Genomic DNA, 27,257 nt, shown 5'->3' with positions numbered 1-27,257 from the left:
TGAGTGTCTCGGCCTCTAAACCAGAGATGAAACTAGAACCCGAGGGGTGTAACGATCATAACAGCCGGCATTTCTAAACCCTCGGGAGCTCCGGTTGGCAAGAGGCCAGGGCTCAAAGGCGACTAACAAACCAGTGATCCGCGTGGGGCAGAAGGCGCCCCAGGTTCGCCCTCCCGCCCGCTCCGGCCCGGTTCAGGCCCCGTCCCGCCCACGCCAGCCCCATAGGCCCCGCTCCGTCCCGCCCACTCCAGCCCCATAGGCCCCGCCCCGCCCCGCCCACACCGGCCCCGCCCGGACCGGGACGACTGGACTGGAACCCCAGGCGCGCTGCGCCTCTGCGCTCTGGAGCGGCCGCGGGCGGAGGGCTCCGGGTGCAGTTTGGGGACAGACTCATTCCCAGGAATGGACCCGAACGCGCCGAAACGAAGCCCGGACACTAAGCGCCACCAGCTGGGGTGGGGGAGGAGGGGTCCTGCAGGATGGCCTCAGGCCCTGGGGCGCTTTAGCTGGAAAGCCGGGCGGAGGAGCTGGCTCGCTCTGGGCACTCCCTGCTCTAGAGTCCAGTGTCACTTCCCTGGGCAAAGTGGGTCCCCAGGCGTCTGCTTGTTCAAGGCCAGTCGGTGCCCTGGGAACTGCTTGTCCTGGTTGCCCCCGCAGGCGGTGACGCCAGCTTCACCGGTTCCCTGTGGCCGGCAGGGTGGAGACCAAAGTCCGGCCTGTCTGGCCTCTCCGGCCTCACCGCCATTCACTGGCGCACGAACTCGAGATTGGCCACGCGGGCTGCTGGGCCACCCTGGCCACGCTAGGAACGGGCCCAAGGGCAGGCAGAGAGGCAGCAGCGCCGGGGGAGGCCCCAGGGCACACCCACAGAACCAGGGTTTCCTGGCAGCCTGTTGGTCCCACCCTATTGGGAGGTTCCACATAGGGGTCAGGGGCTGAGACTCAGGGTCCCATCACAACCAGACCCCTTGCTTGGCAGGCCTGGCTGTGTGTGTGTGGGGGGGAGCCCCCACAAACATGGTTTTTCGGGTATATTTTAACAGCTCTATTGATCTATAATTCACACACCATACAACCCACCCATTTAGAGTGTACAGTTTATTAGTTTGTGTTTTTTAAACATATTTTTATTGATTGTTTTAGAGAGAGAGGAAGGGAGAGGGAGAGAAACATGGATGTGAGATATAAGATAGATCGGCTGCCTCCTGCACCCTCCCCCGCTCTTACTGGGGATAGCGCCCACAACTTGGGCATGTGCCCTGACCGGAAATCAATCGAGCCGGCAACCTTTTGGTGCACGGGGACACCGCCCAACCACTTCATTCGTTTTTACTAATAGTGTCGTCACAGATATGTGCCACCATCAACACAGTCCATTTTATTTTATTTTATTTTTTAAAATATATTTTATTGACTTTTTACAGAGAGGAAGGGAGAGGGATAGAGAGTTAGAAACATCGATGAGAAACATCCATCAGCTGCCCCCACTGGGGATGTGCCCGCAACCAAGGTAGGCAACACAGTCCATTTTAGAACATTCTCAAGGCCTGGAAAAGGAACCCAGGACCCTTGAGCAGTCACTCCCCTGGCCCCTGGTGACCATGGATCTACTTTCTGTCTCCACAGGTTTGCGTATTCTGGACATCTCGTGTAAGCAGATCATATAAAATGTAGTCTCTTGCCCTGACTGGTTTGGCTCAGTGGATGGAGCGTCAGCCTGCGGACTGAAAGGTCCCAGGTTCGATTCCGGTCAAGGGCATGTACCTGGGTTGTGGGCACATCCCCAGTAGTAGGTGTGCAGGAGGCAGCTGGTTGATCTTTCTCTCTCATCGATGTTTCTAACTCTCTATCTCTCTCCCTTCCTCTCTGTAAAAAATCAATAAAATATATTTTAAAAAATGTAGTCTCTTGTGACTGGCTTCTTCCGCTGAGCATAAATGTTTCCAAGGTTGGCCCTTGTTGCAGCATGTGTCACGACTGCCTTCCTTCTGACGGCCCAGTGATTTCCCTTCGTGTGGAGACACAGTGTGTGTGTCCATTTGTCAGTTGATGGGCATTACCTGCTCCCCGCTTTTGGCTATTATGAACAGCTAGAGGCCCGGTGCACGAAATTTGTGCACGGTTAGGGTCCCTAGGCCTGGCCAGCGATCAGGGCTGATCGGGGCCTTCCTTTGTTCTGCGCCGGCCCCTGGTGGTCAGCGCACGTCATATCGAGTGGTCGAACTCCCAGTCGGTCAAATTCCCGAGGGGACAATTTGCCTATTAGCCTCTTATATAGGATGCTGCTGTGAAAATTAATAAAAGAAACCTCATTTAAATGGAGTCCGGAGGCCTGAAGGGGGAGCCCCACAGGTAATTCCAGGTCAATTACACCCCAATGGGAAGAATGTCAGTTCCAGACTCAACAGGAAAAGACACCCTGCATTCCCAGCAAGATGTGTCCCTGCCACCCAGAGGGCGGAAGGAAGAATTTCTCCTCGCCCATCAAGCCCAGCCAATGGAAACCATGGCAACTTGGCCAAGGAGCAGCCACCACAGCCCGACTCACTTCCCTCCAATGGGCTTTCGCTCACAGCTGCCTTTCTCTCTATAGGTGACTTTCCTCTCCCCTGCCTGCTGGACTTGCCCATGATTTCTGCTGTAGCATGTTTGTCCCGAATTGCAATCCTCTGCGGTTCCTAAATGAATCCACTTTTCTGGTAAATAACTGGCTGTTTTAATTTCATTTTTTTAAAAATATATTTTTATTGATTTCAGAGAGGAAGGGAGAGATAGAAACATCAGTGATGAGAGAGAATCCTTGATCAGCTGCTCCTTCATGCCCCACCCAGGGGATCGAGCCCACAACCCAGGCATGTGCCCTGACCAGGAACCGAACCGAGACCTCCTGGTTCATAGGTCAACGCTCAACCACTGAGCCACGCCAGTGGGCCTGGCTGTTTTATTTTGTAAAATAACTGTTTGTGAACGTCTAGGTATAAGTTTTGTGAGCACATTTTCACTCCTCTTGGGTATACCTAGGAGGGGAATCGCTGGTCACATGGTAACTGTGTTTAACTGAGTTGTTGTCAGACTGTTTCTCAGAGTGGCTCAGGGCTACAGGTTTTTGCGGGGGCCGGTCTATATCAACACATTGAGTCACCCCAAATCAGCACGTCCCCACTATTCTAACGGGCCCATTTCACTAGGTCCTGCAGGCTAGAGGCCGGAGATCCTGACAGCTCTGGTCCCTCGGAGCTGGGGCCGGGCGTCCGCTAGGACGGCGCTCCAGGAAAGCGCGGGCGGGACTCGCGGGCCGGCTCCGGTCAGGCCGCCCCAGTACCAGGCGGCTCTCCGCAAGCCGCTGGCGGTTACCTAGCAACCGGGCGGCATCCTTCCCAGCAAGCACCGCTTCTAACCCTTGAGGTCGGAGACTACGAGGCCCAGCATGCCCCGCGGCCCAGAAGTGCGGACTACACGTCCCACAATGCACCGCCTACCCTTGCCTAGCCGCCCCCAGCCCCTGCTCTGCGGAGACCCCGCCGGCGAGCGCCTCGACCCCTTCCCGGCGCTCCGTGCGCCGTGCGCGGCGCTCTCGCTCTCGCGGTGACCGGTGAGCGTGAGGTCAAGGTGCGGGGAGGAGCGGCTCGGGGCCGAGGCGCCATGCGGAGGGGCGAGCGCCGGGGCGCCGGGGGGCCGCGGCCGGGGTCCCCTGTGCCCGCGGGCAAGGCCGCGCTGGAGGAGCCGCCGGATAGCCCGCCCGCCGGCCGCCGCAGCACCGAGTCCGAGGTCTACGACGACGGCACCAACACCTTCTTCTGGTGAGTGGCGGCGGCCGGGGGTCCGGCCGGGGTCGCGGGGGCGTGGCCACGTCGTTGGGCTCGAGGTGCCTGGGGGGCCCGGCCCCCGGCTGCCCGGTGGTCCCAGCGTCTCCGCTTCCCTCCCCCGAACCGCGGAGGACGTGGCTCAGCCTCGCCTGAGACCGGCTTTTCCTGACCTCCCGGTGCAGAGTCCGCCTCTGCCCTCGTCGCGTCCCTTCCCGGCGCTCCCGCCCGCCGCTCCGGGGGCGCGCGTCCCAGCCCCGCCTCGGGTCGGGCTGCCGCGGGCTGCGGTGGGGGTCACGGGGGGCAGCGCCTGGGTGGGGAGGGCGCACGTGGCGTGGCACTCGTGTGCCGGGGGGTGGTGGCCGGCGGGTCCCCAGGGGTGCGCCTCTGCCGATGGCTCTGACCTTGGTCTAACCCTTCACCTTCCCGAGCTCTCTTTGCTCCCTGGCGAGAGAGAGCGCCCAGGCCACGCGCTGGGAAGCGCGCGGCTGCTCTTTGCTGGGTGCTTGGCCTGTGAGCCGGGGGTGGAGCTGTGGTCTCTGCCCCCCGAAAGCGCAGGGAGAGGCAGCGCTGGCACCCGGGAGCGAGGAGAGCCGCCGGCGGGGCGGCCACCCAGGCGCAGCCTCAGGAGAGGTGTGTCGGGGCGGGGGTCCTGCTTTGTGGGAGACTCAGGGGAGATGCATGGAGGCCGGTGTTGGGGCGTCTCTCCTGTGGGTGCCAGCAGCCGTTATCTGCGGGGAGAGAACATGCTGGGATGGGGTGGGGGGCCAGTGGGAGGGAGCCCGGGATGGGGTGTCTTGTCCACAGGGTGTGGCCCAGAGCTGCTGGGTCCTGCCGGACCTGTCGCCCTGTCAGCTGCAGGGGGAGGGCACCACCTTCTCGGACCAGCTGTGACCCCGGAACAGGCTCTGGAGCGCCTGGCTGGGCCCCTCCTGGGTGCCAGTGACGGTTCTGGAACTAAGCTGGCAGCTTTGGGCACCAGCCTGGGGCTCCTGAGGCAAGAGCCTGTCCCCGCCCAGCAGAGGCCGGGAGCCCACCCTCACGCGGAGCCCCGAGCACCGGGCCCCAGGGCGCGTGGTCCGTCGGAAGTGGGGCACCCGGGCTGGAGCTGAAACGGAGCCTGCCTGTGGGCAGGGCGATGGACCAGAGAGGCTCTCTAGAAGGAGTGCCCCAGGGCAGGCTGGTTTCGGGGACCTGCCTTGCAGGTGGGGAGGGTGGCCCTGGCTCCCCACGGCAGGTGTGAGGAGCGCTGTGCTCTGGCGTTGGGGGGGGGGGGGGCGGGTCTGTGTGCAGCTTCTGGCTGCATCTGGGGCCTCGGCCTCCCCCGTGCGGGCCCCAGCGCCTGCCTGGCAGCCCTTTCCCCGCAGAGCTTAGCATGTGAACCCCGAGTTTCCCTCACTGATTTGTGCTCGGATTTTGTTTTTTTAAATATATTTTATTGATTTTTTACAGAGAGGAAGGGAGAGAGATAGAGAGCTAGAAACATCGATGAGAGAGAAACATCGACCAGCTGCCTCCTGCACACCCCCCACTGGGGGATGTGCCCACAACCCAGGTACATGCCCCTGACCGGAACCGAACCCGGGACCCCTCAGTCCGCAGGCCGACGCTCCATCCACTGAGCCAAACCGGTTTTGGCTGCTCGGATTTTAAAAACTCGCACTTCATTCGAGGAGTTTAATAGTGAGCGTTACAAGAAGTTAACTAATGCAAGTCTGCGTTAGTGGAAATGACTGGATGCCCCCCTCACTCCGGGACACTGTGGTTCAGAATCTCGCTTTAAGGCTTCCTTTTCGAAGAAGGTGGCTTCTCTGGGGCCCATGATGATGGTGTGGAGGCCACGTACGCGGATTTGGGGTTTCTCTGTTACTGCTTATCAGCCACGGGGTGTGGGCTCCCCTAAACCGAGTCCCTGGCAGGGGGTGTGAGGACCACAGGGTTCCCAGGTGGCCAGGACCCTGCTTCTTCTGCTAATTGTGGTCTCAGGTGGGAGCATCCAGCGGCCACAGACACAGGAGCCGTGTTTGGGAGCCGCCCTGAGAGGTGCCAGTGACGCGCCCCCTGCAGGTTGCAGGCCGCGGGTTATATCCGCTTCCTGACCCCTCACTGCCCTGCGGGGAGCACAGGAGCCGGCAGGGTGTGGGGTGCTGGAGGCGCCCGGGTACCGGAGCGCACCTTTCTCAGTTATGCGGGTGAGGGGTTTGCCGGCTTCGCCCACATCTGGGAAGCTTGACTCCCCAGCTTTTGCCTGTTGGGGGCGGTCGGTGTCACAGCCCCTTGCCCCTTGCACATCTGGCCAGGCCTCGGCTCCGCCCCGGCTGAGGCGTTGTGCACGTGCCCGGCCGCACCCCGTGTTTTCTCCAGCAGGGCTGGCAGCCTGCCTTCCGCCCACTCGGCACAGTGAGGGGTGACTGACAGCGGTATTTTCCACTCTCGGGGCAGAGAGCCAGCTGTCCTCACACCCTCACCCTCGCTGAGCGACAGAAGTCACCGGGCTTACAGCCGCTGTCGTCCGGGCCTGGGTCACAGGGCCCAAACCTTCCCCAGAGTGGCCGTTAGCCACCAGGGTGCTAGAGCAGAGGGTGCACGCTTGGCCCCGGCCCCGGCGGGGGGTGGGGGGGCTGCCTGCAGAACCCCCCCCCCATGACTCCCACAGGAGTGGAAATGGGCCGAGTGCAAGGCAAGGAGCACTGTTGGCCGCCACTGGAGGTCGGTGAGCGCTGGCCCAGAGGGGCCCTGCTCCTTCCCGCCTGGTCTCTGGGGATGCTCCTCGAAGGCCTGCGGACCGTTCTGCTGGCCTGCGCCCCGACCTGGCGCCCACAGGTGGTCTCGTGACTTTCTGGAGTGTTTTACCCTTAAGTGACCGTACAGTGAACCGACTCCAGGGCGTGCAGCTCCCTGAGCTTTCGCACACGCGGCTCCTGTAACCACCTCACCTGGAGGTGCGAGCCCGCCCTCCCCCACGTGCCAGGCCTGCTCTCCTCCTCCGCAACCCGGTGGCTGGCACACCTTCGCCCCTGCGGAGCGGCACCTGTGCCTGCCTCTGCTAGTCGGGGTCTGTCCTCCCGTCCTTCTGCGTGGTTCTGCGCGCTCGCACCCAGGCGGCCGCTCTTCCCGTCCCCTTGCCGTCCTGCCTTCTTGGCTGTGTCCCGCCTCAGCCACCTTGTTCATATCTTCTTCTTTAAAATATGTGAGTTTTTATTTTTAGAGAAAGAGGAAGGGAAAGGGAGAGGGAGATAGAAACATCGATAAAAAAACATCGATTGGCGGCCTCCTGCACACCCCTGACTGGGGATGGAGCCCGCAACCCAGGCCTGTCCTTTGACCAGAATAGAACCATGACCTCCTGGTTCATAGCCGACACCAACCACTGAGCCACACTTGCCGGGCACCATGTTCTTATTTTCTGCCCGGTGTTTGGAGTGTTGCCCTAAGGCCTCAGTGAAAGCCCCTGAGCCCTCCCCTCGCACCCACAGCAGGTGCGGGCTCCAGCGCTGGCTTTACGGGCCGCCGCAGCGCTCACCCTGGTCCCGAGAGGTTGACTGTTTCCTCAGGCGTCCGGGAGCCTCCTCCTGCTGGCCCTTGAGGAGCTGCCAGTCAGCTGTCTGCTCTCTTCCGGGCCCTGCTGGAGGCCCATCGTTTTATTAAAAAACGTCTCTCACCTGGAGAGGCGGACTCTCCCGCCCTGCTCTCTTCACGAGCCGTTGGCCGTGTTTGGTGCCTGCGTCTCTGTGCTGCTGCGGCGAGAATGTGTTTCAGGAGCCGCGTGTGCGAAAGCCCAGGGAGATGCACGCCCTGGAGTCAGTGTCACTGTACGGTCCCTGAAGGGATAAGACACTCCAGAAGCCACGAGACCACCGGTGGGCGCAGGACCGGGCGCAGGGGTCCAGCGCCGGTGTTGCTGGGACAGCCCGCGCTTCGGAGACGCCCGCGCTTGACCTTGGCCAAGCTGGCTGGCTTGGTTTCCTCGCCTGCGACACAGACAGTGATGCTCTGATCCTCCCGGTCCGAGTTGTAGCAAAGATTCCCAATGAGCTATGCAAACAAGAACCCACGGAGAAGAGTCCACTTCGCGTGAATTTCTGGTGTCCTTTCCTCGTTCCTGGTGCCGGCGCCTCCTGGTGTTCCTCCCCCCTCTGCCGAGGCCTCGGAGCAGTTCCCGTAGAGCAGGGTGCCGGGGAGCAGGGTGCCGGGGAGCAGGGTGCTGGGGAGCAGTTCCCGTAGAGCAGGGTGCTGGGAGCAGTTCCCGTAGAGCAGGGTGCCGGGGAGCAGGGTGCCGGGGAGCAGTTCCCATAGAGCAGGGTGCTGGGAGCAGTTCCCGTAGAGCAGGGTGCCGGGGAGCAGTTCCCGTAGAGCAGGGTGCCGGGGAGCAGGGTGCCGGGGAGCAGTTCCCGTAGAGCAGGGTGCTGGGAGCAGGGTGCCGGGGAGCAGTTCCCATAGAGCAGGGTGCCGGGGAGCAGTTCCCATAGAGCAGGGTGCTGGGAGCAGGGTGCCGGGGAGCAGTTCCCGTAGAGCAGGGTGCCGGGGAGCAGTTCCCATAGAGCAGGGTGCTGGGAGCAGGGTGCCGGGGAGCAGTTCCCGTAGAGCAGGGTGCCGGGGAGCAGTTCCCATAGAGCAGGGTGCTGGGAGCAGGGTGCCGGGGAGCAGGGTGATGGGGAGCAGGGTGCTGAGAGCAGGGTCGTCCTGCGGGGCCCCCCTGGAGAGCCTTTTGTTCTGGGGGCGGTACTCGCTGGGTACGGACGCCTCCCAAGTCGGTAGCTTCTCCTGGAAATGGAGACACTGAGACTCCGGGTCCCGTCGTCTCTGCAGGGACCCCTGCTCGTTGGGGCCTGGGAGCTGGACTGTGACGCCCTCGCAGAGCGCCCAGGCCAGTGTCTGACGCGGCCACTGCGGTCCTCCCAGGTCGGCTCTGGGTGCCTGCGGCCCGCTTCCGGGCAAGCCGCCTGTCCTCCCACATCAGGCCGAGGGCCGGGCCGTGCCCACGCCTCCCTCAGCGCCTCGCAGCTCTCCCCAGTGAAGGCTCCGTGAGGGTGCACCCTCCTGGGGCGGGCCCTGCTGTCCCTCACCCCTTCCCTTTCTCGATTCTTGGGCTGTGGTCCTCTGAGTGCGGCCCTAACCTCAGCGCTCCCGTGTGCCGGGTGCTCCTCCCCAGAGTGCGGGGTCCCCCCACTAGGGCGCTCAGCCCTGTTTTCCGAGCGGAGGGTGCGTGTCTCGCATGAGGCCTGACGCCGCGGTGTGTTTGGTTTCAGGCGCGCGCACACCCTGACCGTGCTCTTCATCCTCACCTGCGTGCTGGGCTACGTGACTCTGCTGGAGGAGACGCCTCAGGACACGGCCTACAACACCAAGAGGTAACCAGGCCCCGCGGCCTGTGGGACGGGACGGAGGGAGGAGGCCAGGAGGGCTCGGGCAGCAGGTGTGGCAGAGCCTTGAGGCCTGGCAGTGCCAGGGGCCGCGGTCAGCTGGGGGCTCGGGCTGTAAACCCTCCCGGGGGCCAGCCCTTGCTTCTGTAGCGTGAGCGCTAACCACCTGCCGGGGAGTGGTGTGCGCCGCTGTGTGCTCTGCAGGTGTCAGCGGCCCGTTCAGAGGCCAGGTGGCTCCTGTCAGCTGTGTCCTGGGCCTGCTGTTGGGGGACTGGAGAGCCACCTGCAGCGAGCCCCGTCTGCCAGCTGTCTCCCAGGTGGCAGTGGCTGCCAGGGGTCTGGCCTCAGGGCTGTGCTCCCTCCAGGAGCCCCTGTCTTGTCCTCCCCTGTCATGCTGCTCCGCCGTGGGGTTTCTGCCCCCTCTCCCACGCCATCTCCCGGTCAGCGTTGGGCGTCAGCCCGGCAGTCCGCACCTCTCCCCGGTTCTGCCTCCTGCTGCGGGGCCCTGCTCTGGCCCCGGCTCCTGATTGCACTCAGGCCCGTGGCGGGCCGGCCCTGGGCAGTGGGTCCAGTGTGGAGGAGGGAGTGGGGCTGTGCCTGGGGCCCTGGGGCAGCCCGGGGCTGTGCTCTGTGCAGCAGGGCCCGTGGGAGGACACTGGACCGGTGGCTACGGAGACACTGAGGCTGTTGGCAGGAGCCCATGTTTTCCTAGAGGGGATTTCTAAGTAGAACTTGATCTTTTCTGTGAGTTTGTCCGGCTGGATTTGTTGACTTAAAAAAATAAATTATTTGACCAGAAAAAAATGGGTTTATTCGAGAACAGCAAAGAATTACGATTAGGGACGAGCAAGTTGTAGCAAGTGGAACAAGCAGAGGAGAGAGCGTTCATTTAGGGAGAAAAGGAGGGAGTTCTTAGGGAAGGTCTGTGGAGGGCGGGAGGCTGAGGGCGGGGACGGTGTCTCCCTGAGTCCTGGGCAGCAGTTTCTTGGGCATCGTTTCTGTTGGGGCTGTAACTGGTGATCCTTCCTCTGGAGCCTTCCCGGGGTCTGTGAGGGCGCCCCCCTCTGGCGAGACTCCGCGCCAGCCAGGTTTCCTTTAGGCGTCTCGCTGTGTGGAGGGTCCAGCACAGCTGGGCAGGGAGTCCGGGGCAGGGCGTGGCCACACTGAAGAGGTGCCATACACTGTGAAATTGGGGCAGAGATGAGCAGTTCCGATGTCACCTGGCAAGTACTGTGGCAGGAAGCAGGTGGCCCCGGCTGGAGTGGCCTGGGTCCCTGGGTCGCCTTCTGCGGCCGGGACTGGGCCTCCCCAGCAGGTGGCAGCACCTGGTCTGGGCTGTGCCAGCGCCCTGGGGCGGGGCAGCTCCCTGCAGGTCTGTCCTCCCTGTCAGAGCTCTGCTGCCCTCGCAGGTTCCACGCACGGGTCCTGCTTACGTTCAGACGTTGGCACTGAACACCTTAGGGAGCTGTTCTCAAGCTTTCCGTTCCAGCTTGTGTGCACCATTGTTCTTGTTTTGGGACTTAACAGGCTCTGTCACTTTGGGGGAGTAGGTTTAGTTTTCTTTGTAAGTCACTTTGTTGGTGTATAATTTAACGTACCCCGGCCTCAGGCAGCCCCGTCAGCCAGGCCTCTTGCCCACGGAACAGCTCCGAGGGGGCGTCGCTCAGTGAGCATCGCGTGCTGCTGCCCCGCACGGTGGTTTGTGACATCACAGGGCGCCGCTCTGGCCAGGATCGCGCTGGGAGTGCCCGCCGGCACCACACACGTCAGTGGCCCCCTTATCTGTTGGTGGCGTGGGGACGTTTACCTAGTGGCATCAGTGCACAGATGGTCCTGTGGAGACCGGGAGAGACCAGCCACAGACAGCTCAGAAATGTTTGCGGAACACACCTGAGAAGGGACTTGTTTCCACAATGTGCAAACTCTTAAAACCCCACCACAGGAAACAGCACACAGTGAGAGGGCGGCCCGGCTGGCGGGCTCAGTGGTTAGAGGGTTGGCCTGTGCATGAAGAGTCTTGGGTTCGATTCCCAGTCAAGGGCATATGCCTGGGTTGCAGGTTTGTTCCCCAGCCCCCAGTCGAGTACATGCAGGAGGCAACCAATCGATGTGTCTCTCTCACCTCAATCAGTGATTCTCTCTCTCTCTTCCTCTCCCCCCTCCCTCCCGCTCTCTCTAAAAATCAATGGGAAAAAAATATCCTCAGGTGAGGATTAACAAACAAAAAGACTACTTAGTAGCAGAAGAGTCCGGTTTCAGTAAGTGCGGCCTGTTCTTTGCAGGAGCAGCAGGGGTAGTAATGACCGCTGCGTGCAGTCTCGGTGGACTGTCCCTCCAGACTGAGCTTGACCTCGAGGCCAGAAAAGCCGAGGCCAGGACTCGCATCAGGCTCCCTGCGGTGCCTGGAGGTTTGCGTGAGTTCCTGTCTCCTCCGGGCCTTTATGTCCGGGGAGGAGAGAACCAGCCGTGTTTCAGACAGAAAGTCACAGACACTGCGTCGCCCTTCACCATCGTCCGTGTGGAGACTCGGCTGGGCCAGGCTCCGGACCCCGTGGCCTGGCTGCTGGTCGAGATGATGGGGCGGGCTGATTCCGGGAGGTGTGCCGGCGCCCCGTGATCACCGGAGGCTGTGGGAGGCGCGCCTCATGTGGAAACGCGTTTCCACCGCCCGGGGCACTGCGAGACCTCAGCCCCCGGCACGGTGCACGCAGCAGCGCCTGACCCGGCGAAGGGAGGCAGACGCCGGGAGTGGGTGGCCAGGGCGCCCGTAGCCGCCGCCGCTCAGTTCACAGCCGTGGTCACCCACCCTCCTTGCCCTGACTTAGGAGCAGAGGGTGGCCGTGCACAGGGCGCTGGGTGTGGGAGGAAGGGGCCTCCCTGCGGGAGCCGCACGGCCGCCTTTGCGTTTCGTGGCTGAACCTTTGCGTATGAGACGCAGACGAGCTCCTGCCCTGGAGAGCGGTTTCTCACGGAACCAGGGCCGCGGCCACGTAAGCACAGCGCGCTCCGGCCCATGCTCTGCTCCCGGCAGGGCGCGCTCAGGGCCTCCTGCGGAGACCAGGGGGCGCTGTGCTGCCAGACGCGGAGGCCGAGGCCGAGGCGCACCCACTGCGCGGGGAGAGCTGTTCAAAGCGCCTCCGTCCGCTCGGACCCGCGTGGCCGCACAGAAACCCTCTCCCCAGGCAGTCCCCTCCCCACACTTGCTGCGGCTTCCTTCTCCCTTGCAGTCCGCCTCCTGTTCTCTGACTCGCTCAGAGATCACAGGACATCACTGTCATGTCCCGTAACGAGAACACATCTCCATGCCTCCCGCCTGTTTTTAAGCCAAAACATGCCCTATTTTTCTGGTATACACAGTTGTTTTCCCTATTTTATTATTATTATCATTGTTATTACTATTTGTGGCTTTAATTACATATATTAGAACTCTTAACCTATAGAAACTTTAATTTCTGGTGAAAACTAAGAAGTAAGCAATTGTGAACTGTCACACCAGTGATCCATAGGTTAATAAATTTATGAATACATTTCGTAATGTCTAGAAATAGGTGCTTTTTCATATGCTGTTTCAATGAGGCACAAGACGCGTTTACTAAGAAAGCTGAATATCATGGGTTCCTCTGTGGTGAGACACTAAAGTAGACAAATCTATGTTCAGTAATTAATGTTCCATTATTTTATCTTATTTGGGAATAGTCTGGATAGCCATGAATTTCCATCACTTAACGTAGTTAGCAAAACTTGGAAGTTTCAAAGAGATTTAGGAAACCATTTTTAAGTGCACATAAATATAGCTATTGCTAAAGACTTCACCCCAGCCCGCCGGCATGGCTCCGTGGTTGAGCATCGACCTGTGAGGCCAGGAGGTCATGGTTCAATTCCTGGTCAGGGCACATGCCCGGGTTGTGGGCTCCATCCCCAGTGTGGGTAGTGCAGGAGGCAGCCAATCAATGATTTTCATCATTGGTGTTTCTCTCTCTCTCTCTATCTCTCTTCCTCGCTGAAATTAATTAAAAAGCATAAAACATGTCCTCAGGTGAGGATTAAAATAAAAATAGAGGACTTTTACAAATTAGTAGTATCGGCAGAGGTAGAGAATGCTGCACAGCACACCTGAGCACACACAGACGCACAGAGACCTGGAGCCTGGGGGGGGGTGAGGGGTCCCCTGGGCGTGGGGGCTCTCGGAGGGTGTCTGTGGAGAGCGCGGGTAAAGGCCTGCATGTGTCCCTGACCAGGGAGCCTGGGGCCAGGGGAGCAGGGTGTGGGCGCCATTGTCCGTCAGCCCTGGAGAAGGCAGGTCGGCTCCAGCCGCTCCTGCCGCTGCATCCGGCCTCATCGCGAGTTGTGAGATGCGGGCATTTGCTCTGAATTCCCAAGGAATTGGGGTGAAACTTCAGTGACGTCATGGGCTGACCTTCCTGTCTAACTAGTTATCTCTGACCAGCTTCTGTCCCTGGCGCACGGCTCATCTTAGCTCAGGGAGGGGCCTTTAAAAAGCTCCCAGCAGGCTCTGCACTGCCTTCCCTGATGTCACCACATTTCTGGTCAAGGAGTCACTGAATCCTCTCGAGTGTCTTAGTGACCATCTAGGATCCCCACCTCTGGGAGGAGGGGGGACTTTCTGTCACTTCCTTCTGCTCCTGTCAACGTTTGCTTTACTCACCTGATTTCTCAATCACCTTGAAAGGCTCGCACCTTTTTGGAGTCTCCCTGGGGCCGTCCCCCTTTCTCTTGTTCATTAACCTAACGTGGGTGTTTTTTTGTTTTGTTTCTAATCCTCACGCGTGGATATTTTTTCCATAGAGTTTTAGAGAGAATGGAAGGGGGTTGGGGAAGAGAGAAACATTGATGTGAGAGAGATAAATTGACTGGTTGCCTCCTGCACATGCCCCAAATGGGGCTGAGGAATCAAACCTGCAACCAAGGTACATGCCCTTGACAGGGAATCGAACCTGAAACCCTTTGGTACGGGGTGGTGATGCTCTAACCACTGAACACACTAGCCAGGGCTCATTAACCTAATGTTTTATTAGCACGTGTGGGACTCACGAGGGGAAGTGGAGACTGAACTCAGGGAGGCTCCCCGGGCGGGTTCTGTCTGTAAGCCTTGTTGCTAGATTTCTGTGCGCTCGTTTACAGAATAACCTGGGCCTGATTGGTGGCCTCAGTGGTTGAACGTCAACCTAGGAACCGGAGGTGACAGTTCGATTCTGGTCAGGCATGTGCCCAGGTTGTGGGCTCGATGTCCAGGAGGGGGCATGTCGGAGGCAGCTGGTCAATGGTTCAATCATTGATGTTTCTGTCTCCCTCTCCCTTCCTCTCTGAAATCAATAAATATATACTTTAAAACAATAGTAATAATTCGGTCTTTCTATAGTTATCAATAAAAGTGCATTATGGTGAGAGCTCGCTAGACATTTCAGAGTTTGGAAGTTTTTCCAATTCAAAGGATCTGTCTGTCTGGCCAGTGACAGTGGGATCCGTTCGCCTCAGTAGCGTTTCCTTCTTACGGACGGAGGCTTCTGGTGCAGCAGTGCAGCCTGGGACCCACGGTTCACACCTCGAAGTAGGGAGGACGCAGGCAGGCAGGCAGGCGGTGCCTGCAGCCTCTCCGGACTCCCACCTCCCGCCACAACCGGCTAATCCGTGGCCCCGGCAGGCACTACTGCGGTGGGACTGTTCCAGCACCAACAAGGAACGCAGGTGGAGACGGCCCTAGGGGCGGGGTTTCCCATGGCACACTTCCCCGAAGGCGGGCGCAGTCGGAAAAGGACACGGAGCCCAGCCTGTCCCACTGCTGCCTGGTGCCCCCGCTCAGTGGGCCTTCCGGAGGGTGGAGACCAGCGACCAAGCCCGGCTCCTGGGACGTTGAGCCAGACGGCAGGACCACCTCGCGTGGTTTCCGTGGGACCCACAGCAGCTCAGGCTCGGCAGACGCGCCCCGGGCCCTGCCTGTGTCCTGTCCCTGCTGTAGCTCCTTCTTGTGGCAAACGCCACCAGGGACATAGACGCGGAAAAATGGCCGCCTCTGAGAGGAAAAAGTCAATGGGAGAAACCTCCGCGTCGCCACCCACGGAGCCAGTTTCTTCTGCCAAACTGTAACTTCTGCACCAAGAAGGAGGCAGGAGGCTGACGGAGGTTACAGCCCGACCGCCGTGGCTGCAGCGCCTGCCTTGGGTGCTCCAGGCTGGCTCGCCAAACGGGGGGGGGGCGCGGGCGGGAAAATAATTCTCCTCTCACCTGTCTAAGTTCTCTGGCTGGACGAATAGTCCAGTGACCCGAGGCAGCTGAGCAGGAGGAAAGGACAGGGGAGCGCAGGTCCAGGGGGTGCGAGACCCCGGGGGCCCCGAAAGGGGAGGCCGCTGTGTCAGGGTAGTGACTCAGGTACAACGCGCAGGGCTCTTCTCCACGGGGTGCCCCAGGCCCAGCTTCCAGCTCCCCTTGCCCCCCTGGGGTCGGGGCTGTCACTGGGTGGGCATCCCAGGGACCCCGCGCGCCTCTCGCCTGGGAGAAGCCAGCGTGGACCTGCGCTTACGCACACTGAGGGCTGTTTGTTCTTTATTCGCAGAGGTATTGTGGCCAGTATTTTGGTTTTCTTATGTTTTGGAGTCACACAAGCTAAAGACGGGCCATTTTCCAGACCTCATCCAGGTAACTTGCCATTTCGTTTTGTGTGTGTGCCCGCCCGCACGGCGGTTCTGCTCTGAGTGGCTGCTCTGTCTGTGCTGCTGGGTGGGAGTGCCCTGCCCTGCCCTCCCGGGCCAGCCACCCCCACTGTGGCCATCGGAGGAGGATGAACGGGGGTGTTCCTGTTCTTTCAGCCCCTGGATCCCTCCGCCCCGCGCAGGCCCAGCTGTCCTCGCCCCCTGCCTCTGCCTCTGCCTCTGCCTCTGCCTTCCCCTGGCTCCTGCAGGGAGGGTCCCGGGCCGGTCCAGTGGCGCTGGGGTGGCTCCCACGGGCAGCCGTGCCTTAGGCGTGAGGCGGCCGCCCTGCCATTGAGGCCCTGCCTGCGTCACGTTGTGTCGGTCCCTGTCCCCCGAAGTTATGGGGAGTCCTGACAGCGCACAGCGCCGGGACCCGCCTGCCCGGCCAGCCTGTGGCTCCCGCTCCCTGGGGGCAGGGGGCGTGGCTTTCCTGTAGGGTCACATGTAGTAACATGTTTCCTTTCGTCTCAGTAGGGCTGTGTATTTATTGTAGAAAATTTGGAAAATGCAGAAATATTTTTAAGTAAAAATCAGTACCACTCCCCAGATAACACCGCCAGGCTTTGCCGTGTGTGTAGACGTCCGTCCGCGCCTCGCTTTACAGTTGGAACCGTGAGCGAGGCCTCGCATCATGGATTTCCACGCAGGCTGACACCGGCCTCTCCTATTTGTTTATTCGACAGCTGGGTTCATTCGTCCGTCTGTCCGTCCTTCCTTCCTTTCTCTTTTATCCTCACCCGAGGATGTTTTTCCCATTGACTTTATTTAGAGAGAGGGGAAGGGAGGGAGAGAGGAGGGAGAGAGAGAGAAAAAGTGATTGACGTGAGAGACACATTGGTTGCCTCCTGGGCACGAACCTGCAACCCAGGAACTTACCCTTGGCCGGGAATCAAACCTGAGACCCTTCGATCCTGGGGCCGACGCTCCAACCGCCAAGCACCCGGCCAGGGCTGACAGCTTGACTTGAACGGCAGCTTGTTCAGCCGCCACATGAATGTGCTCAGTGAACCGTTCCTTGCGGGGGCTGCCTCGGGGTCCCCAGGAGCTGCAGTGAGCGTGCCCGCCGCCTGTGTGCGCATCTGGGCTCTCCACCTGAGTCCTGGGAGGAGGAGCCCTGACGACCCCACCGGCCCTCAGAAGGGGCGTGTTCGAGGCCTAGTGGGCACCATGCTTGTGGGCGAGGCCTGTTGGCAGGGAGCTCGCCGTGTCTCCTGCCAGGCCAACTCTCTGCCCTGCGCAGCACACCCAGGGGGCAGTGGGAGGCTCTGACTCCACAGAGGAGTGTGGTGGGGCGCCCCCCCTCCCGCGTCACTGGGAGGAGGCTCTCTGGGCTTCTCTCTCTGGAAACCTGGTTGTCCTTGAGAAGGCACTTCCCTTCCGATGTGTCTCTCTCCCTCCGACAGCGGGGCCAGTTAGGGAGGCGCTGCCAGCGCTGTCGACGGCCAGCTTCGATGTTCAGGGAGAAAGCCGGGGGGCGTCCTGAATCGGGGCCGGAGACCAACCTCCTGGTGGTGGAAATGGGGGCGCACCACAGGGTGACAGTGGGGGCTCTGGGTGGCCGCCCTCTGTGCCAGCAGGCACGGGGTGTGGGGTGCACAGCAGCAGTGGGGGAAGGGCGCCTGCAGGCTTGGTCTGGGGCCCTTGGGGGGTGATGTGCGGGGCGCCTGCAGGCAGGGGGCCCCGTGATTGCACCATCAGCCCAGTGACTGCTCTCGCAGCCCTTGGACCCGGGAGCATTTCCCAAGCTTTAGCCACCGTGAGCGCAGGAGAGCGCGCCTGTCGCCTTGGCTGCTCCTCCCAAGCCCAGGGCTCCGCTGTGCTTTCCGCGCGCTGGGCTTCCCTCGGCAGGGCACGGGCAGGTCACGGCTGTGACACAGGTGAGAGGTGAGAGCCAGCGAGTGGTCATCTAGGAATAACGCGCTGCTCACACTTAACCTGCTGCCCAGCCTGTCCTTCCCGTGGCTGCTCCTCCAGCACCTGAGGCGCAGGCCCTGTGGGGACGCACGCCTGGCGCTGCAGAGCTCTCCCTCCCCATCTGGCACCTAGGCCCTGGCACCTCCCACCCCCCACCCGCCTGCCCGCACCTACGTCCGTCCTAGTGGGGGCCCGCTGCACAGGGCGGGGAGCTGGAGACATCCCAGAGCGACCTGGCCCACCCGCTCTCCTGACCCCGAGTCCGCGAAGCCTGTCAGCCCCTTTCTAGTCCCGGGAGCTTGCTCCTAAGAGTCGGCTGGGGTTTGCGTCACCTGCAAAGGAAAGTCGAGCCGTGGGACTTCATTCAACAGGATTGTAGGGATTCTCAATGGCAGAAGCTACCGTTTGCGTTTTAGAGTAGTTTCAGCGCCCCTCCCGCGACCTCCTCCCGCCGTGAAAAGCTCAGCTTCCCGCTGGGGCTGTGACAGGTGGCGGGGGGGGGGGGGGCGCGGGGGGGGGGCCTGGCTGAGGCGCAGCTATAGCTCATGCAGGACACACACACACCCACACACACCACACACCACCCCCCCCCCCCCACACACACACACACACACACCACACACTGAACCGGCACCACCTCTGTCTCCGCCTGTGATGGCCGTGTTTTGGTGACGAGAACATGTAGGATCTGCTCCCTTAACTCCAAGCATAGCAGTCACCACAGGGACCAGCTCCCAGATGCCGGATGGAAACAGAAGCCAGGCCCCGAGAGCAGGTGTCATGGTGACCACGTTAGGTTCAGCCCAGGGACGTGGGCCGGCCCAACATCAGAGCATGCATTCCTGTGTTCATCACACACTACAGAGAGCAGCTGGTCCTCGCAAATGCAGGAAAATAAAGTGTTACGCTCATTCATGGTAGCTTAGCATACTGGAATTAAAAGGCTTTAAAAAATACTTTCATTGATGTCAGAGAGGAAGGGAGAGGGAGAGAGAGAAGCATCCACAATGAGCTGCCTCCTGCAGGCCCCACACGAGATCGAGCCCACAACCCGGGCCTGTGTCCTTGATCGGAATCAAACCTGGGACCCTTCGGTCCGCAGGCCAACGCTCTGTCCACTGAGCCCAACCGGCCGGGGCTAAAAGAGTTTCTTGATAGCCCTGCCGGTGTGGCTCAGTGGTTGAGCATTGACCTGTGAACCAGGAGGTCACAGTTTGATTCCTGGTCAGGGCACATGCCCAAGTTTTGGGCTCAATACCTGGTGAGGGGCGTGCAGGAGGCAGCCAATCAATGATTCTCTCTCATCATTGATGTTTCTATCCTTCTATCCCTCTCCCTTCCGCTCTGAAATCAATAAAAACAGGAAGAAAAAAGAGATTTTTCTGGACCTGATCAAAGGAGTCCACCAGAACCTGCCTGCGGCCTGTGTGGTGTTGGGCCAGAAGCACGGCTAGTGAGCACAGGACAGCGTGTCCGTCTGCTCTGGCCCTCTGTGCTGCAATGAGGCCAGAGAGAGAGAGAAAGGTTCGAGACTGAATGGGAGAAGGGAAGGGAACGCTTTAGGGAGAAACGTGCTCGCATCTGAGCCAGGTCGCGCTGTAAGGAACCTGCTAGACTGAGCGGGGCCCGAGCCGACGGTGTGTCCAGACCGCGGGCCGGGCGCCCTGACGCTGTCTCTGTCTTCGCAGCGTACTGGAGGTTCTGGCTGTGTGTCAGCGTGGTCTACGAGCTGTTCCTCATCTTCATCCTCTTCCAGGTAAGCAAGCCGCTCCAACGGGCTGGGCGCACGGGTCAGGTGATGGCGTGGCCCCAGGCAGAGAGCGGTGACAGGTCTGCACACCAGCCCGTCCGGCCGTCAGCAAAAGGCCGGCTGCCGTGTGGAAAGGGGGAACCTGTCGCAACTGAACGGCTCGCCCACTGGGAAGCCGAAGGGCAGGCGCCCCCTGCAGGCGAAGGAGAGGCTGTCTCCAAGAGCAGGTTCCTTCCTGCCCTCCTTCCCCATTGGCCCATTTCCATGCAAATGAGGAATCTAGATTTACAGCGTCTGATTGGTCAGCTCCAGACATTCTGATTGGTTGTGATGGAGCTGCTCTGATTGGTCAGCGTATGCAATGAGGTATAGCTGTGCAGCCGATTGGTGGAAAGGCTACCAGGAGCTGCTCTCCCAGGTCTGCTCAGCCGCAGGACACTGCAGCCCAGGAGGCCGAGGGCTCAGGCAGTCTGCCTGGCAGGCCTCTGTCCCTTATGGCTGCCGGATTCTGGTCATGAAATCTGCCTGGTTAAGCACAGGGAGTCCTCCAGGTCCACAGCAGCAAGGCTGAACCCCAACAAAAGTGAGGGTAGGCCCGGCCAGTGTGGCTCAGTGTTGGGTGTCAATCTATGAGCCAGGAGGTCACGGTTCCATTCCCAGTCAGAGCACGTGCCCGGGTCATGGGCTCGGTTCCCCAGGAGGGGGCGTGCGGGAGGCAGCCGATCGACGATTCTCTCTCATCATTGATATTTCTCTCTCCCCTTCTCCCTCCCTTTCTCTCTAAAAATCAATAAAAACATTTTTTATACAAAGTGAGTGGAAGCTGTGAGGGGACCTTGAAACGTCCCCTTTCAGCAGAACCTGTATTCTGGGCGTGGAGCTCGCACCCGGGCCCCTGGTGCAGGTTGTGCTGCGTGGGCTCCCATTCGGGCCCCTGGTGGGCCGCCTTGGCTCTGAGTGGCAGGAAGGCAGAGCTGGGCAGGACCAGCGCCGGGACAGCACGCCTGTCCCCGACATGGTGCTCCCGGCGGGTCCGGCCCCGGCGGCCTCACTGGCGCTCTGTGTGGTGGCTGACGGCTATGGCTCCGTGAGCGTCTCCCTCCCGTGCGCGTCCTGCGGGTGCGCGTCTGCGGGACGGTCGGAGGATGTGGATGTCGGGTCAGGATCTGCTGCCTCTCGTCTGTGCTGTTACTGTTCCTCCTGCTGGGCTCAGTGAACGCGCCTCTCGAGGGATCTTCCACTTCCAAGTGCCTCCCTGCTCGCGGCCTCGGAACCCTCAGGGCGCTCCTGCTCACGTGGCAGTGTCCTCTCCGGGCAGCGGGCAGCTCTGAACGTTAACACCGTCGTGTTTGCGCCCACAGCGAGGACAGAACAGTCCCCCCAGGCGGCCAGAACTGCGGCTGGCTCTTGTGTGTAACTTTAGCCTCGTTTGCCACCAGAAGCCCCTCAGTAGCTGCTTCTTCCTTCGGGCTCCCGCCCCTAAGCCCGTTTCTGTCCCAGGACCCCCCAGAGCACTGAGCGGTCCCACCTCCTCAGGCCCCTCTGGGCTGGGAGCCGCGCCCCTGCAGAGGGAAGTGAATTGGGAAGTGATGGCTCCTGTCTCTTGCGGGTGGTCTGACCCACGAGGTCTCTTGCAGCTGCAGGTGCCTTTCAGGGTCCCTGTCCGTTTCTGTGCGGCAGGTGGGGTGCTGACAGCCCCTGGGGTGGGCCGGGCAGGGTCGCCTTCCATCGCGAGCACGGGGCCTCCCGTCGTGAAGGTCAGGGAACGCGCTGGCACCTCCTCGCAGTGCGGGCCCCTGGTGTGGCCGGGAGGGGAGGACTCTCGGCTCCACGCTTGCCTTGCTCGTTCGCATTCTCCAGAAACAGCTCGTTTCGGTGCATGGAGCTCGCGTCTGGCGCCCTCGCTGAGCTGGTTCCTGCTGACAGTTCTCTTTGCTGCTGTTGGTGGGTTTCTTGGCATCCTCTGCACACAGGCGATGCCATCTGCACAGAGACGGTTCTGTGCCCTCCTCTCTGGCCTGGTGCCGCCCCCCCTCTCGCCGTCACACTGCCCAGCCAGGCCCCGCCGGCAGCCAGACTGGGAGGTGGGCAGCGGCGGCCCTGCTTTCAGGGAAGAGCCTCCTGTCCGTCCCCTCAGAATGCCGTCGCTGGGGGTTCCCTGGGGGCCCTTGCAGGTGGAGGCAGCCCCTCTGCTCCCAAGTCGTTGTCTTTATCATGAACGCGTGTTGGGTGTCGTCAAATGAGGTGAGCATGTGGGTGCGCCCTCTGTGCGTGATGTGTGTGCTACGTCGACGTGCTTTCTTGTTTTGAGCCAAGCAGCGTTTTGGGGACCCACCCTGGGCGCGGTGAGCAGCCCGGGCACGCCGTGCTCCGTCCGCCGTGCTGAGGGTCCTGCACCCACACTCACGGGATGGCACCCCGTTTCCTGTCGGGGCTTTCCTGGTGTGGGTGTCAGGGCCACTGGGATTTACCTGGTGTTTTTCTCGTGATCTGACAGATAAAGGTGCCAACGCCAACATCACTTGTCGCTGTCGACGCCACCTCGACCCCCGCCCCCCCCTCCCCCCGCCCCCCGCCAGGTTCCCTCCCTGGGACTCGGGAGGGTGGACTGCACACAGCCGCCTCCTGGCCCGGAGCCCCCTGGCCGGGGGGGGGGGGGTTACCTCTGCCCAGGCTGTCAGTGTCCCAGCTTGTTGCTCTCTGAGCTGCGGTGCTTTGGGTTGTAGTTGATTTCATGGCCCAGATGGCTGGGCCGTCGGGAGCTCACTCGCTCGGCTCCTGTGCGCCTTGCCTCGTCGTGGGTTCTGGGCGCCTTACTTGGGTTCGTCTTGTATTTTTGAGCACTTCCCTTCCTTCTGCACCAGAAGACAGTGCAGGCCCATCCTGGCATTGCCTGCCCGGCCAGACCCGGCCCCTCGCAGGAGCCCTGTCCTCCTGGAGGAGGGTTTCAGGGCCGAGGCCCCGCAGGCGCACGGCCACGCTAGCTCGTGTCTGTAAATAAACATCGTTGTCACTCGCACCCTCCTTCCCTGCGTCTGCCTCCCCCCCCCAACACCCCCCACACGCACAGGCTGCGTCCCGTCACGGGAGCCCTGTCACAGGGAGGGCCCAGGGCCAGGGCCTCGCTGGCCTTTGCGGAGTCGGGTCAGGTCTGTCTGCCGCGGTGGCCCGTCCTCCGTGACTTCTTACTTCTTACATCCGTGCGTGTTCACACCGCAGGGCTGAGGATCCAAGACTCTGCCCCTGCTGGCTGGCCGCTGGCTCAGGACTCGGCCCTGCTCACCCTCAGACCCGAGGTCACAGAGCCCACGGGGACTTCAGCTCTGCAGCACATCCCTGTCTGAGGGATGCTCCCAGAGATCCGGGCTCAGCTGGTGACAGAGGAGGACCTCGGCCGTGGGACAGGAGGGCCTCGGCCGTGGGACAGGAGGGCCTCGGCCATGTGACAGGAGGGCCTCGGCCATGTGACAGGAGGGCCTCGGCCGTGGGACAGGAGGGCCTCGGCCGTGGGACAGGAGGGCCTCGGCCATGTGACAGGAGGGCCTCGGCCATGTGACAGGAGGGCCTCGGCCGTGGGACAGGAGGGCCTCGGCCGTGGGACAGGAGGGCCTCGGTCTTGGGACAGGAGGGCCTCGGCCGTGGGACAGGAGGGCCTCGGTCTTGGGACAGGAGGGCCTCGGCCGTGGGACAGGAGGGCCTCGGCCGTGGGACAGGAGGGCCTCGGCCGTGGGACAGGAGGGCCTCGGCCGTGGGACAGGAGGGCCTCGGCCGTGGGACAGGAGGGCCTCGGTCTTGGGACAGGCGGGCCTCGGCCGTGGGACAGGCGGGCCTCGGCCGTGGGACAGGAGGGCCTCGGCCGTGGGACAGGAGGGCCTCGGCCGTGGGACAGGAGGGCCTCGGCCGTGGGACAGGAGGGCCTCGGCCGTGGGACAGGAGGGCCTCGGTCTTGGGACAGGCGGGCCTCGGCCGTGGGACAGGAGGGCCTCGGTCTTGGGACAGGAGGGCCTCGGCCGAGGAACAGACGCAGGTCCGAGTGCCGCCTGTCACGCAGCCTCACTGGGCTGCTCCCTGGGGCGGGTGGGGGACGCCTCCTCCGTCACCGCGGTCCAGGGTGTGTGCTTATGTTGGTGTCTGCGAGAGGGAGGGGCTTCCTGACGCCGTGTGTCATGGGGAGGGGCAGCGAGACCATGATGGGAGACCCCAGTGCTCCCACGGGAGGCGCACCTGTGACCCCACACGGCCTGGTCCTGTGGGGGTGTGGAACGTCACCTGGAGCTCGGGACTCCCCTGGAGCTCGGGACTCCCCGGTCCGCTCAGCCCCGAGTAGGGGGACGGCGTGTGGTCGACGGAAGTGTCGTCTGCGCACCACAAACCCGTCCCCCTGGGCGGCTGGAGGTGTCAGTGCCGGGCGGGGGCGGGCCCACTCACGGGACGCTGGCCTTGCAGACGGTGCAGGATGGCCGCCAGTTTCTGAAGTACGTTGACCCCAGGCTGGGGGTTCCGCTGCCGGAGAGGGACTATGGGGGGAACTGCCTCATCTACGACGCAGACAACGAGACAGACCCCTTCCACAACGTCTGGGTAAGGACGCCCGGGGGGCGGGGCCAGGATGCAGTGGGGGACGGTCCCCATTGGAGGGGCACCCTGTGTCCTCGGGTTCGGGTGTGTCCACACATGCCTCAACACATGTGTGTGAGACCCCAGATCGTCCCCTGGCAGGTGCTGTGCAAGGGGCCCTGGGTGTGCACAGCGGAGGGAGGCCTCGGGCTGTGAGGACATCACAGGACCCGGTCCCGGGCAGGGCTGTGGGGGCTGCACTGGGGGGGGGGGGGGTGTATGAGGCCTGCGTCTCACCCACAGGACAAGCTGGATGGCTTCGTGCCCGCGCACTTTTTTGGCTGGTACCTGAAGGTAAGGGAGCTCCTGGTCGCCTGGCATGTCCTGTTTGCCACCCCCCCTGTGTCCTGGGCCTTTGCTGGTCCTGGGGTGACGTTGAGAGTGGTCTGACTCTGATGAGCAGCGCTGGGGGCCACAGCGCAAGACCCCCGGGCCCATCCATGGCGTGTGGTGTGGCCGTGAGAACAATGGAGAAGACCCCGGCCCCGCCCTGTGCCTGCCCTGCTCCCGAGTGAGGGCGGCTTCGGGAGGGGCTGACGCAGCTGGCGTGCCCGTGCCCTTGCCCCGCCCGCAGACCCTGATGATCCGCGACTGGTGGACGTGCACCATCGTGAGCGTGATGTTCGAGTTCCTGGAGTACAGCCTGGAGCACCAGCTGCCCAACTTCAGCGAGTGCTGGTGGGACCACGTAGGTGCCGGTGATGGGAGGGCGTCCGCCCTGGCCTGGCCTGAGGCCTGTGTCCCGCACCCAGGCCCGCCCACCCTGCGGGGGAGGTGGGGGGCTCAGGGGAGGCCGGACGGAGCTGCAGGGTCCACGGGGCTGCCTCCCACCTCCAGTGGATCATGGACGTGCTGATCTGCAATGGGCTGGGCATCTACTGCGGCATGAAGACCCTCAAGTGGCTGTCCCTGAAGACGTACAAGTGGCAGGGCCTCTGGAACATTCCGACCTACAAGTACGTCTGCCGAGTGTGGTGCTGCAGGGCCTGGGCATAGGGGTGGGGCCTGGAGGGGCCCTGAGGGTCAGCCCTGCGCCCTCCGACGTGCCTGGGCGGGGCGGAGGGTTTTCCTCCTGTACTCCCCACCTGGGGTTTGACCCTGGGCTGCCCATGGGAACCTCGAAGGCCCTCCCAGTGGCTGGGACGTCAGCCGTGCTGTCTGGCCAGTGGCCGCGGCCCCGCAGCCTGCTCAGGGCTGCCCTCATGGCGTGGTCGCAGGCTCTGCCATTTTTATTTTGAATTTAAAAGAAAGAAAGTCCAGGAAAAGACCTGGGAGGCCAGGGCTGGGGAGTGGGGTCTCCTCTCCTGTCCATCACGGGTGTCTTGGGGTGGCGGGTACGGGATCCGGAACCTGCTGAGGCCCTCCCACCCTCCCACCCCCCCCACCCCCGGCTCCAGGGGCAAGATGAAGAGGATCGCTTTCCAGTTCACGCCCTACAGCTGGGTCCGCTTCGAGTGGAAGCCCGCCTCCAGCCTGCGCCGCTGGCTGGCCGTGTGCGGCATCATCCTGGTGGTAAGGCCGGCCGCCTCCCGCGCACGGTCCTCTGGGCCCGGCCCGCCGCCCACACGCCCCTGTCCCCCAGTTTCTGTTGGCAGAGCTGAACACCTTCTACCTGAAGTTCGTGCTGTGGCTGCCCCCGGAGCACTCCCTGGTCCTGCTGCGGCTGGTGTTCTTCGTGAACGTGGGCGGCGTGGCCATGCGGGAGATCTACGACTTCATGGACGACCCGTGAGCCGCGGGGGGAGCGGGGCGGGCGGGGCCTGTGCCCACGCAGGCGGTCTGGGCGCCCTCCAACACATGCCTCCCCCTGCAGGAAGCCACACAAGAAGCTGGGCCAGCAGGCCTGGCTGGTGGCCGCCATCACGGCCACGGAGCTGCTCATCGTGGTCAAGTACGACCCGCAGACGCTGACGCTGTCCCTGCCTTTCTACATCGCCCAGTGCTGGACGCTCGGCTCCGTGCTGGTGCTCACCTGGACCGTCTGGCGCTTCTTCCTGCGGTGAGGCCCGTCCCGGGCGGGTGCAAGGGTCGGTCCTGTGTGGCTCTGTCCGCCCGCCCAGCCGTGCAGGGCAGGCCCTGGGGCCTCCGCCTTCCGATGACCCGCCCTACTGCCCCCAGGGACATCACCCTGCGGTACAAGGAGACCCGGCGGCAGAAGCAGCAGAGCAGCAGTGACCAGGGCAACACTGTTGGCCACGTGGACAGGCACCCGTCTGGGCTGGACAGCCCCTCAGGGCCCCTGGAGGCTGAGAGGGAGGGGGCACCGGCTCTGAACTGACCTGCTCCCCACACCCGCCAGGACACAGGTTGTGTCCCTTCCTCCTCCGATTCCTGTCAGGAGCCTCCGACAGGCCTCCCTCTCCCCCAGCAACAGCGAGGCTTGGGGGGCATGGAGGAGGCCGTCCCACAGGGCTGGTGTGCGGTGACCTGTGTGCACATGTGTGCACTTCGTGGGCTCTGGGCTCCTGGCTTCTCAGCGACGGTGTGGCTGGGGCATGCCCTGGGCAGCGGCCCCCTTTCTGTTGGTCTGCCCACCAGCCTCTGGCCACACCGAGCCCCGGCACCCGGAGGGCCAGGCCCTGATCCCCAAAAGCCCCTCCGCCCCGCGCCCACGTGTTCCTGAGGGTGGACCACCAGCTCCTGAGATGGCCGAGACGGGCAGATCTGAGCTGCAGCCCTGAGCCGTTTCCTCGGAGCCTTCCGCCAGCCCAGCTGACGCAGAGGGCGTGGGGGGCGGGGCCAGACCCTCAGCCCTGTGCCCAAGGTTGGAAGGAGGGGTGCTGGGTCTCTGGCCCCAAGTGGGTCATCTCCACGAGCAGACAGAACAAATAAATGGCGATGGTCTGAGCTCGTGTCCTCACTGACCCCACGCCCCCTCCCTGGGGTCATCGCCCTGAGGGGCAGGAGTCCAGTGGCAGGGCTGCCGGCCTGGGCACAGGGTCACCCGCTCTGCCGTGTTTGTGCCCCTGGCGGTGCCTGCACGGGGTTCGGCCTGTGCTGGTTCTGGGTGGGGGAGGGGGCGCTGGACCTTAGGGGGGGGGGGCGGGCTGAGCGCACCTGCTGAGGAGGTTCCTCAGCTGCTTTGTTGTCAGCTCCTTTGGGG

At 62.4% G+C, this 27,257-nt stretch overlaps 1 protein-coding gene across 1 annotated transcript; it reads left to right on the top strand.

Moving 5' to 3' along the window:
• The first annotated feature begins 3,450 nt into the window (after positions 1-3,450).
• PTDSS2 (phosphatidylserine synthase 2) lies at positions 3,451-27,001 on the top strand. The gene is made up of 12 exons (XM_059710735.1): positions 3,451-3,800; positions 9,053-9,154; positions 15,738-15,820; positions 19,476-19,543; positions 23,984-24,118; positions 24,398-24,448; positions 24,729-24,842; positions 24,992-25,110; positions 25,552-25,666; positions 25,737-25,882; positions 25,968-26,153; positions 26,273-27,001. The coding sequence occupies exons 1-12, from the start codon at positions 3,643-3,645 to the stop codon at positions 26,430-26,432; spliced, it is 1,437 nt and encodes a 478-aa protein (XP_059566718.1). The 5' UTR covers positions 3,451-3,642; the 3' UTR covers positions 26,433-27,001.
• Positions 27,002-27,257: the final 256 nt, after the last annotated feature.

This window comes from Myotis daubentonii, chromosome 9 (genome assembly GCF_963259705.1).
Source record: "Myotis daubentonii chromosome 9, mMyoDau2.1, whole genome shotgun sequence".
In the NCBI taxonomy this organism is placed as follows: domain Eukaryota; kingdom Metazoa; phylum Chordata; class Mammalia; order Chiroptera; family Vespertilionidae; genus Myotis; species Myotis daubentonii.
Note: the sequence above shows the minus strand (reverse complement) of the source record. Positions and strands in the feature narration are given on the sequence as shown.